Source organism: Lepisosteus platostomus, chromosome 9 (genome assembly GCF_059453375.1).
Source record: "Lepisosteus platostomus isolate fLepPlt1 chromosome 9, fLepPlt1.hap1, whole genome shotgun sequence".
NCBI lineage: Eukaryota > Metazoa > Chordata > Actinopteri > Semionotiformes > Lepisosteidae > Lepisosteus > Lepisosteus platostomus.
In genome coordinates, this window is record NC_142619.1 from 42,540,684 (window position 1) to 42,553,272 (window position 12,589).

A 12,589-nucleotide genomic window follows, 5' to 3' on the forward strand; every position below is an offset into this window, starting at 1 on the left:
GATTGTTTTATTGATTTTATTTTATGTTTGATGAAGCTTGGAGGGTTAAACATATTTTATTTTGGAAAGTATATATACAACATATATACCATTCTTTTGAGCTATTTTTTGTGTTATTCTACATTTTACAAATTGTGTATTTAAGAAGAAAAGCAGACAGAAATGTATTAAGGTGTTATGTTGCTTGTCTCCCCCATCACTTGTTGTTTTAGGAATAAAATTGCAGAAATAACTTCTCTACTCCCCTTCCCTGAGCTGAGGGTCTTGGATGTTAGCAAAAATGATATTATGGAGATTTGTGAGAATTTTCTCTCTGATTGCCCCAAGTTGGAGTCGTTTAATGTTTCTATGAACAAACTCAGTAAGTACAGCTCTTGTACTTCAATGTTCCATTGAATTCTTTGTCAATTTCGTAACAACAAAATTAAATGCCATTGTTGTTTAAATTGATGTGCTAGCTTTTTCAGCTTAGCAGCGTCTTTTAATTTCTGTTCATGCAAAAAACATTTGTTACATCACAGTTACATTACAGCTTCTTTTGAATAACTGGACATGCCAGGTTGATAATAGTGTTTTAATTTCTAATTATTAGATTGGCTAATTAAATCTAGGATTGAAAGACAGCATGTATAACAATATTAAAAAGAACCCTCTCTGAACCAAATATATGCATACATTGTGTAAGGGAATAAAGAATTCTGCAGGGACACAAAGCTGGATAATATTTGCAAGTGCTTGAAAAAGATATAATCATCTGTAGTACTGGCCAGAATAACAACAGTCTAGGAGCATTGATAGTAAGTGTGCTTCAGCAACAAGCACAGATGCCTTGGACCAGGACACATGTCAGACAAATATAGTACATAATGTACTGGCCTCTCACTGTGCTGTTCAGAGATACCAGTGAGGAAGTGACTACACTGTTGACAATACTATGTTTCAGCATCAGAACCGCTTACAGGTGACCACCAAAAAACAAAAATTGGGGTTGTTACATGGCTACTAAAATTATATTTTTATATAGTAATTCATACCTTTAAAATATTTTCAGTAATCATTTGAAGTACAGTATAGAACATTTCATTTGCAACCACAACCACTGTTTGTATAGCCAGGCTTTTAGACAATATAAAAAACCCTGACTTTCCACAAGGTTGTAGAGGTGCACACTGACACCGTTTCCATTGACAGCGCATTGTAATGAGGCAGCACAGACTGAGGCTTATTTGATTCATCAGAGATTGATGCACTTAAAGCAGTGCTCATTAATCACCCTGTTGTACTTCTGTGTACTCCAGATTTCATTTTGTTTCGCAAGTCTTAAATGTGTTCCTTCTCTATTTAAAGTGCAAGACACAAAAACAATACAATAAAAGAAAGGATATGTTTTTTGACATAATGTTTCTGTGTAGTGTCACCACATAACAACTGATTCAATACTTTTAACAGGACGTTTGCCTGATCTGCCATCAAAACTAACAACAATAAAATTATCTCACAATGAATTTACTTGCATTCCAGATGCAATTGTTAAGCTTCCCTAGTAAGTACCATTTTTAACAGTTTTCACATTTTAGTACTGAATAGTTTGTTTCTACAAAAAGGCTATGTGAAAACATCATCTTCTGCATACAAATATTGAGACATTTTCCTCACTGCATCACAGCAGTCCTTCAGTACTTGCTTATTGTTAGCTATTGATTTATAAAATGTCTGAGAAAATTAAAATGTTTTTTAAGAAACTCAAAATGACTTTATATTTTAAATTTTTATTATACTTTAAAATATTTGCCTCATATACAGTATGTACATGTGCTGTAGTTGACTTTTGTTTTTAATGTATACTTTTTCACCTGCAGTCTGCGATCAATTGACATGCGAAACAACCAAATCACAGTCCTCCCAAGTCCCTCAGAGTGGGAGTCTAGTAATTTGAGAGAGCTGGTGTTCAGCCACAACCAGATCAGTGAGTTAAACATTGGTGGATCAGTCTACAAGTGGGCCAGACTGGAAAAGCTGCATCTCTGTAAGAACAAGCTGAAGGAGGTAAATAAATATTTCTAATAAACAGAACTTATATAAATAAGATGTTTTTTTAATGCAAACCTTGATTTTCATTTAATATTTGCTTTGAAACATACTTAAATATACACTGCAAGGTGTCATATAACATTTAAGGGTCACCTTAAGGCTGCACAATACTATAATTGGGCTAAATTTGTCTTTGGGTTGTCTGTCTTTTTCAAGATAATTCTCTGTCCAATTTGGGGTTGTCTACACTGGTAATGGTCAGGCCTGAGATCTGTCAAGTTTTGAGGTCCCCTTGAAGTTTTTTCTTTTATTGAGTTTTTATAGGTAGTTTTCTACAACCCTCTGATGTTCCAAAAAATCTATAGTATTGCATGGAAATGAGCAATATTTTCAAATTTTGTAGGACATTAAATTATAAAAATGAACAATAAAAATATTTAGTATCTTTCAAAAAGCTGTCTAACCTATTTAAAGAAATCTGGTGATAAAATTCAAAATGTGGAAACCCTTTGTTTGTTCTGTTTTTCCCAGATTCCTCCTCAGATCGGATTCCTTGAAAATGTGACGTCCTTAGATGTCAGTAAAAACAGTGACCTAAGATCCTTTCCAAATGAAATGGGCAAGCTGGAGCGACTGTGGGACCTGCCTTTAGATGAGCTGCAGCTAGACCTAGATCTGAAACACATAGGTAGCAAAACAAAGGACATAATAAGGTAAAAATTGGTTTGTTTTTATTAAATAAGAAGAATCTTTTCTTTGTCTCTTGCCATTTCAGAGAGTTTTGATATTATACCTGTCATTTTATTACATGATGTTTTATATAATTTTTAACATAAAATTAACATTAAAATTATTTGCAGTAACTAGTTTGAAGCAATTTATCTTTTGTTTTGTGTAAAAGAAAGTTATATATCAATTAGATGCATACTGTAAATTGCAGGAATATTAAACTCTTATTTAACTGATGCATCCATCCTGACTTGGAAATGCAGTAAGTGTGTGCCTTATCTGCTTAGTCGGAATGGGAACAGTGGAAAAAAATAGTTTTTAAAATATATCTTATTTTTTTTTGTCTTTCCATGGCTTTGCTGACATTTCACTTGATTCCATCTGCAGTGTGTTGTCAAAATGTATTCGCTCTTCATATTCATTTATCCATTTGCCAGATTTCTCCAGCAACGTCTGAAGAAGTCCGTCCCCTACTATAGGATGAAACTGATAGTAGTGGGCAATTCTGAAAGTGGTAAAACTGCGCTGCTCAACCAGCTCATGAAACTTAAACGCTCACAGTGTCGCACTGAAAAGATGGCAGTGGCAATAGATGTTAAGGACTGGGCCATCCGTGACAAAGGAAAAAAGAGCATTGTTTTAAATGTCTGGGACTTTTCTGGTATGCTAATAATTAGAATGCACGTTTACTGATACTGAAATAAGCAAGTTTGAAAACAAACATTAATTTACATAGACCAAATGTATTAATGTTTTAATTTAAAATGTTACAGTATGTTTCCCAGATATCAAATGCATACAAATATATGTGTATTAGAATATTAATATTTATGTCCATGAGTGTTTTTGGTTTTACTTGAACAAATTGTATTCCATGTTTTTACAAAGGGCGAGAGGAGTTTTATGGTTCTCACACTCACTTCCTGACTCCTAGAGCTTTATATCTAGTGGTTTATGATCTGAGCAAAGGAGCAGCTGAAGTTGACGCTATTAAGCCCTGGTTATTCAACATTAAGGTAAGGATTTAAATAAATCAAAACACCCTTACAAAAGTGAATATAATGCTAGGAAAACAGAAAGGGGATCAGGTAACTGAATTGCTCATGGAAACTACAGAGTTCTGTTTTGTATTTTTCTAATGTTTTTATTGGATTGTCCTGGATCTATTCATTTCTGAGTAATCCTTTTGCATATGGCATATTTATTTCTTGTAATGTATTCTAACTTTCTTTATATTAAAAAATATCAAAATATGGTGAGTCAATTCAGTTAGACTTTTTCCCATCTACTACAGGAGTACATTTTAAACACGTATTTTTATAATGCAGTGCATTTGGCCTGAACCAGCAATGAATAAAGGAATAAATATAATCTTGTAAATGAGTTTCACTTTGACCAGTCATTCCCTCTTATCCATGCTGGATTTCTGTAAGGCAAGAGCATCATCTTCTCCAGTGATACTGGTTGGCACCCACATGGATGTGGCAGAGGAGAAGCATCTTCAGGCCTGTGTTATGAAAACCAGCAATGAGCTTCTGAATCACCAAGGATTCCCTGTCATTAGAGACTGTCATATTGTCACAGCCACCGAGGACTCTGATTCCATTGGGAAACTGCGCAAAGCCATTGTGAAAGAAGTCATGAACTTCAAGGTAACACATTGCCTTTTCTTTTCATTTATGGTTTATTTTATTTTATAACTGAATATTTCCTTTATAACTAATATTTCCTACTGTGACAGTAATCTATAACAGATAGTTAAGATTGACAGGGCATGGTAAATAAAGGTAACATCACACCATCTGGCTGGAATTCATCCTAGATACGATAATATTAAACAGACTGAGAGCCTGTGACCTGACCCACCTCTGCCACCACACCAGATTGACTTTGGGTCCATCACAGGAATACTGGTCTCCATTTATATATCTGGGTGGCTGAAGCAGTGGGGGTAAATCAAGAGTTCAACAGAAGTGTCTCCAGCACGGACCTGAGCCAACAACCTGTCAGTTGTGCATTCAGAGGCTTACCCACTAGTGAACTACTCTGTGTTCTCTGCCATCCCCATCAAGGGATGAGCCAGATGAAAATCTAACATGGTTACAAAGCTGATGAGATCTAATGGCGTTACACTTAATTCACTTAATGTGAACTGATGAAGGAGTAGGAAGAAAACCTTTAATGATGATCAAGTTATTTTTGGTAGTATCCAGGTGACAATTCCATGAGGCAATTGATTGTAAGTTAAGGGCTAATTATACCTTCCTGATCAAATACACATTTTACCAACAGGTGTTATTTTATTTTTTATGTAGTATTTTTTTGTCTCGTAAATACAAAACCAAATTGTCCCCTAAAATGTGCAATAACAATACAAATTAAGTTATGTCTAGATGTCTAGATCAGTGATGAGAAGCAACATTTTTAAAGGAACAAATTCCGTTTTTGCACGATGTGTAATGTCAGTAAATGGAAGAGAAAATCTGTATTAATTCTCTTATTCACTCTCATATGACAGCAAATGGTCATAACAATGGAGCTCCTACACGGGGTGCTGTATCTGTTATGTTTATTTACTGATAGAAGCTTCATACAGTATTTCATTGCCTTTGGTTTCTGATCACTTGCCTTCATTTAAGTTAAATTAAATACGAATGTTGTTTGAATTCAGTATACTAATACATTTTCGTGATCAGTTTCTTTCCATGGTTCCATTACCATGCGGGGGTTGGTCCTGATTAGTGTGGTTGTTCACTTCTCTAGATTATTATGTTATGTTTTTTTGAAGTCCTTACTCAGTTGTATCGAACATTAGTCTGCTGAGTGCTTTTAAAAGTCCTGGAAACATGAATCCACTTTGTGGCTTGAAATGTGGATACATGAGGACAGGTTTCAAATGACTGTGTAGCACACCAGAGCCTGATTGTACATCCAATTCTGATCTTAATCTTATTATGAGCATGCTTAATTCGGGTAAACAAATGAGTGCTCAAACTAAGATCAGTTCTGGCACAAATTCTGATTTTGCACAGGAAATATGGATTGTGGCCTTTTTTTTCAAAACTACATCTACACTATCTAAAATTATTTAAAAGAATGCTGTGCATATTTGGTCAAAATTATTTTTTCTTAAGAGATTATAAATGTTATTAGCAGTATTATAAAAAGGATCAGAACTTACCTGATCAGAGAGGCAAATATACTTGTGGATTTCAGTATTGCAGTGACATAGAGCTCTCCCAGCCTCTCTGACAAATGTAGTTGTGATTTATGTTAGTGTATGTTTATTGTCCATACAAGCATATGGCTTGTGATGATACTAGAGATTGAAATTGTAGACTAGTAAGTGAAACTAAATTACAATTAAACTCATAAACTAAATTAGAATTAATCAATTTAATAGCCCTACTGTATGGTCGAAAATGATAATGCGACAGGGATGTTGAAAGTTGCACTAATTTTACCTGCTGCGTGTAAATATTTTTAGTGTACTTGAACAGCATTAAAATGTTCTAACACATCTTAGTTTAGTAAACTAATGCAATGTACTGTCAGAGTAACAAAGTTACAAATTCAAATAATAAATAGATTTATACTGTATAGTGTATATTTTATATTTCTGCATTAGACTGGCATCCTGTCTAGGGTTTAACCTGCCTTGAGTCCTTTGCCTGCTGGGATAGTATCCTGCTCCCCAACAACCCTGTACTCGATGAAATAGATGGATTATATTTTTCTTAAAAAAACAACATGTACTGAAGTTGAAGTTTTTCATTGTGAGCGCATTTTGAAAAGACCAGCAAAATCTTATAAAAACTTAAGTGGATTAAGTGGAACTTTATTATCTTTTATTATATTATTTAACTAATACTTTAGTATGAGTAAAACACACCTTATACATTGATTTATCAATACTTTATTGGTGAATTATTGAGTATTGACTGGCTAATACAAAAACATTTGACTATTTTCTTTCCTCACAAAGATTCAAGATCAGCCAGTCATTGGTCAACTGATCCCTGACAGTTACTTGGAGCTGGAGAAAAAAATCCTTCAGGAACGTGAGAGAGTGCCAGCAGAATTTCCGGTCATTTGCCAGCAACGCTTACTGGATATAGTTCAGGAAAATCAACTTAATCTTGATGAAAGTGAACTTCCTCATGCTATTCACTTCCTCAGTGAATCTGGTAAGAGCTGGTTTTCAGAGAATATCCATGGAAGTGAATAAAACAATCTATACAGTATTAGCTTTTATCTCCTGTAAATGAAATAAATAGCCAGTAAAGGTGGAATTTCTGAATATCTTGGGTAAATTTAATTATCGGGGGTACTTAATGTAACAAGCATTATTGTGAGTAACTCGTCAATTAGGTGTTTTGTGTTTCAGCCCATGCCTTCCATTATTTTTTTCAAAAAACATTTAGGATTGTTCTGTTTACAGCAGATTAAGATAAAAGAAAGTTAACATTGTTTGATGGACTAGGACAGAGTGTTGTCAAGTTACTCTACACTAGTTGATGAGATATTGATTTATCAGATGTGAAAGTAATCCTTTGTGTGAGATAGTGTCAGTGACTATTGACTCTGATAAAAGTTCTTGATTAATCCTGTGTTGCTTTCTGCATGTTCAGGTGTCCTCCTACACTTTGATGATCCTGCACTTCAGCTGAGGGACTTGTACTTTGTTGACCCACAATGGCTGTGTAACATAATTTCCCAGGTACTCAATCAGTCCTGTTTTCAAAAGTCTCTTGTTTGTTGTGAGTAAATGAATACTACAGGGAATCCCTAGAATCCAGTGAAAACAAAATGCTAAAGTTCCAAATTGAGGTATCAAATGACAATAAGAAGATAAAGAAGATAAATTCTATGAAACTACTCTATGAGCAAATTCAGGATAGTGGCATATAAATTACTGTTTGATAGTAGAAAGTAAAGTCCTCATACGAGGTTAAAGGCTCATCAGGCTGGTGATTAGTCTATTTTTTGTTACATTAAGTGGACTGACTGAAATTGCATGACAAACTTATAGATGAGACACTAGTCCATTGTAGGTGTATCCTATCTATAATGGGATGGTCTGGAGCAATTGGGGAAATCTGCTCAAGGGTACAACAGAAGTGTCTATAGCAAAGGACTCAAACCCACAATCTTTAAATTGCTACTATTCTTTACTATCTCCTGTGTACTGCTACCAAAACATGAAATGGATTTTTAACACCTAGTTCGTGTTTCAGAGTAATTTTGCAGTTTCTCTAGGAAAGTTTTTGAATGTGATTTTATGTTGTAATGAGTTTTGAAACAGTGCAAAACGATGTGTGTTTAATGATACAGTAGTTTGTCAGAACAAAACAAAAGTGATTCCTCTACATCTCCACTAACCATTCAATAATGCTCCATCTATTTCTACAGTTAGTCCCCAACCACTCTTTAATACCCCAGTAACAAACACAGCACACACTTAAACACAAGGTCCCCTCCACTTGCTCTGGTCCAATTAATTGCAGATTTGCCCATTTCTATTTCCACCTGAAACAAGTGTAGGTCTGTAACGTTGATAACACAGCAATCATATTTTCTTGATCAGGATTATACTGGACATGAAAGACATAGCATTAAATGGGGATATGTTTGCGTAACAATATGTTTTAATATTGATTATCCTCCTTTATCATCTGCTGGCAAATGGATTCTGTGACTCTGCCATCACATTGTAATGGTACACTTATATTGGTAGGTTTTGGTTTAGATTTGCTAAAGTACTATTATACTCATTTAATTAGAATCAAGTGGCATCAGTGTACTTGAGGCCTCTGTATAATGTGGTCTCATTTCTAAGAAGTCATCTTGTTATTTGTAACAGTTATTTAAGTAAAGTTAGCAGAGCTTCTTCATATTGAAATTTGTTTTTTAATCATTTGCTTTTTGCTTGTTTGTTTTAAAGATATTAACTCTAAATGGAGAAGGATTGTCAAAATATCCAAAAGGCATTGTTCAGCGTTCTGTGGTGGAAAACTTCCTTTTTGAAAAAAAGAGTTTCCCCAGAAATTATGTTACTCAATATTTCAAGCTACTTGAGAAGTTTCAGATTGCACTGCCTTTTGGAGAAGATCAGCTTCTTATTCCTAGCAGGTAAACACTAAATGTAGAAAAGATGAGAAAATACAAATAAAACCCTGCAAGAAAGGCATTTACTGGTTCTCATTTTTATTTTGAATTTTGTGTATTTTTGTCTTTTGTAGTTTGGCTGACAGCAGGCCAGTTATTGAACTTCCACACTGTGAAAACTCAGAGATTATTGTCCGGCTTTATGAGATGCCTTATTTTCCCATGGGCTTCTGGTCCAGACTAATCAACCGTTTGCTTGAAGTTTCTATGTTCATGCTTTCTGGAAGAGGTATATCTGTTCTAAATTTTAATCCATTCTGGTTATTTTATCCTGTATTTGCACTTGCTGTATGTCTGTGTGTCCTTCACTGTGAGGTGCATGTTCTGTTTCAAAATAACACATCTTATAAAATTAAAGCACAATTAGCATAAAACTATAGTTAGCCCGATTACATTTTTAAAATGATTATAATTTATAACAGGCTGTTCTTAAATTGTTCTGATTTTTTTAAAATGGTTATGTGCTGTTTGTTAAAATTCGTAGAAAATGTTATTGGTTTGAAAATGAAACTTTTCAAGATATGGGAAGAGACATTCCTCATATGCCATCTCTGTTATGTCTTTCATGTTAATACTCCCTGGAGAGTTAGGTCTTTTAAATCAGAATAGTGATTAGTAGTGTACATTAGGTCACTAAGGTTCTGCCAGTTCAAAAGATTGTGTAAAACTAATGTGCTGCAACCCTGTCTTTTTCAGAAAGAGCTCTTCGTCCTAATAGGATGTATTGGAGAAAAGGCATATATCTTAACTGGTCTCCGGAAGCTTACTGCTTAGTAGAATCTACCACGATGGATAATGTGCCTGAGAGTTTCGTAAAAATCACAGTTCCATGCTCTCAGAAAGGTAATAGTGAAAAAGAAAATGATGTGTATACACACTTGTTTGTATAGTACAATATATTCAAGCTATGTTTTGATATACATTATGTGTGCTCAAATGTTTAATTCAAAAACTTGATACAATTTCTTGAATATGGCTTTTGGTCTGTAAAATACTGACCTACATTCTATCCTATGTGAAGGACTTAAGTAATCTTATACAAACTCCCTACCTCATAGCTAAATAATACCAGTTTTCAGTTACTGACCCTCAAGCAATGTAAAAGAAATATAATTGATTTAAAAACTTAAACTGTGTTTTCATTAGTGTGCTTGCCATTAACTGTTACAGGAAGGAGTGATAATGACTGGATATTGAACATGCTTCCTAAAAACATTTAGGTCCTGAAAGTCCTGAAAAGGACTCCTTGGAAGTGGAAAGAATTTAAGATCGACTTTAGGTATTGGAAATAAGGTATTGACTTAGGCAGCAAAAAAAGGAATTAAGAAGAGCAAATAATAAAGAGAAAGTTAAGCATTCGCTAATTCAGTGTAATATCTTTCAGTGCCTTGTATGCCCCGTTTTAATATATGGATTTAATAATGTTCTTTCTAATTATAAAATGCAGCCTAAGGAGCTTACATAACTACATGGGGAGGATAATTTAACATTAAGTAAAGTAAAAAATAAAACTTATTATTAATGTACCAGTTGACAATGCTCTGAATGAAGATGTTGTAATTGTACAAATTGTGTGGGGGAATGTGATTGTATTTTATAATTGCTAACTATAAGAAGTCTGCTCATGCATATTCAGAACAAGCACACTTAAGCCACAGCTTGTGGATATAGTGTGTGGCATATTTAAAATATAAAGAATAGGTTAATTGCATGAGAATAACAGAAAGTTGTCTCTATCAGTAAAAAAATAATGTGGTAAAATGTCTGTAAACAGTGAATCTTTGGCTTTTGGAAATAAAAAGGTGGTGGCACAGTGTTTAGCATTGGTGGCTTTCAGAACTGGGGCCCTTGGTTCAAAACCAGGTGTGCTATTTGCCTATAGTTTGTATGTTCAAGTGGGTTTCCCCCATGTGCTATCATTTCCTTCCACAGTCCAAAGAAATTCTGGTAGGTTAACTGGCTTCTAGGAAAATTGGACCTGGTAAGACTGTGTGCATGTTTGTGTTTGTGTGTGACTGTGACGGTATCCTGTCTTGTAATAATAATAATAATAATAATAATAATAATAATAATAATAATAATTGCTTACACTTATATAGCGCTTTTCTGGATACTCCACTCAAAGCGCTTTACAGGTAATGGGGACTCCCCTCCACCACCACCAATGTGCAGCATCCACCTCATTGTACTCATTACAGGCCGGGTTAAGCTCGGGCCCCATCAGCGACCCTATTTTGGATAAACCGGTTAGAAATGGATGGATAGACAAATTAAATCTGCAATATAACAACCTTGTTAAGTGAAAACGTTTGGTTAAACTGTTAAAAACTGCAGGATAACACTAGTTCATGGACATGTATCCGTGGCGCTTTTGATTTTGCAGGCCGTGTTTTGCTGGGACAGGTCGTAGATCATATTGACTCGCTCCTGGAGGAGTGGTTTCCAGGCCTCCTGACAACAGACATCCATGGCAACGGGGAGACTCTCCTGAAGAAGTGGGCTCTGTACAGCTTTGAGGATGGCCAGGAATGGCGAAGAATATTGCTGGAGGAGCTGTTAGAACAAATGGATAAAGGTCCACTCACATGTTTTGCTGTAATGGGCAAGGCACCTTTTTGCTTTGATTTTACCTTTGAGATTTTATAAATAATGGAATTTTCAAAAAACAGATTTTATTGTTGTGGGGAGAAAAAAAAATAAGTCTAATGTAAATTGATTTTTCTTTTCTTAGAGTGCCTTTTAGTCAACCCTGCGGACCCAAGGTCAACAATTCCCATTTCTCAGATAGCCCCAGACTTGGTTCTTTGTGACTTACCTGCAAACATAATGTTAAACAGTGACCAATTAGAGATGGACCTGACATCTGAGTATCTACTGGGCAAGTACACATGATTTTTTTTCAAAATGTGAACAGGTATTTTGTATAGATGGAATATTAATGAATAATATCTGTGCTTTGTCCCACTAAGGCGATGGAGGATTTGGATCCGTTTATCGTGCTGTATATAAAAATGAAGATGTTGCTGTCAAAATTTTTATCAAGCATGCATCAGAAATGTATCTCCATAGACTGATGAGACAGGTAATAAGGGATTTTTCACTATAAGCTTTATTGTTAGTGTTTAAACGTTTACCACTAGGTGGAGCAAGAGAATAATAAAATACCTGTAAGCACTGTTAGTCTATATAAAATTTCATATACAGTTGTACATAAATGTACAAGCCTCTGTATTTATAGTTATTGCACATTTTATGACAACTTCAGTGCATTGTTGAGTCTAATAGAATGTTTACGTAGCATATTTTGTGCAATGCATTTTTTTTTCTGAAATTTCAACTTATGATTTGTATGACATAAGTTTTCTTCTTATTCATGTGATATTTTAATGGTTTTACAGTTGTTGGTAAAAATAATATACTAAATATATGCATGTCAAATCTAACTTTAGTTTTCCTAGGGGTATGATTTAAGATGTTTAAGATGGAAACAGCACCTGAATTTATTTGACCCATTCCACAAATTTAAAACTGAGATGTAGAGTAAATGTGGACAAGAGTCTGAAACTCTGACCTCATTCAGCTGAACTATATCTTAGCTAATATAAGCAAATTACATGATTCATGGAATTCTGACTTTAGCTCTTTACTGCTATATATTTTA

General features: G+C 34.6%; 1 protein-coding gene across 4 annotated transcripts in view; it reads left to right on the top strand.

The window, feature by feature from the left end:
* Positions 1-12,589, top strand: part of lrrk2 (leucine-rich repeat kinase 2) — a 54,368-nt gene that overhangs the window by 25,154 nt on the left and 16,625 nt on the right. For all 4 annotated transcript variants that reach the window (XM_088645093.1, XM_088645089.1, XM_088645091.1 and 1 more), the window contains 15 exons: positions 213-361; positions 1,450-1,543; positions 1,860-2,046; positions 2,563-2,744; positions 3,198-3,421; positions 3,649-3,776; positions 4,194-4,412; positions 6,746-6,947; positions 7,392-7,480; positions 8,705-8,892; positions 9,003-9,157; positions 9,625-9,771; positions 11,312-11,503; positions 11,660-11,806; positions 11,898-12,010. In XM_088645093.1, the coding sequence (XP_088501219.1) occupies positions 213-361; positions 1,450-1,543; positions 1,860-2,046; positions 2,563-2,744; positions 3,198-3,421; positions 3,649-3,776; positions 4,194-4,412; positions 6,746-6,947; positions 7,392-7,480; positions 8,705-8,892; positions 9,003-9,157; positions 9,625-9,771; positions 11,312-11,503; positions 11,660-11,806; positions 11,898-12,010 (2,416 nt within the window). The remainder of the gene's footprint in view (positions 1-212; positions 362-1,449; positions 1,544-1,859; positions 2,047-2,562; positions 2,745-3,197; positions 3,422-3,648; positions 3,777-4,193; positions 4,413-6,745; positions 6,948-7,391; positions 7,481-8,704; positions 8,893-9,002; positions 9,158-9,624; positions 9,772-11,311; positions 11,504-11,659; positions 11,807-11,897; positions 12,011-12,589) is intronic.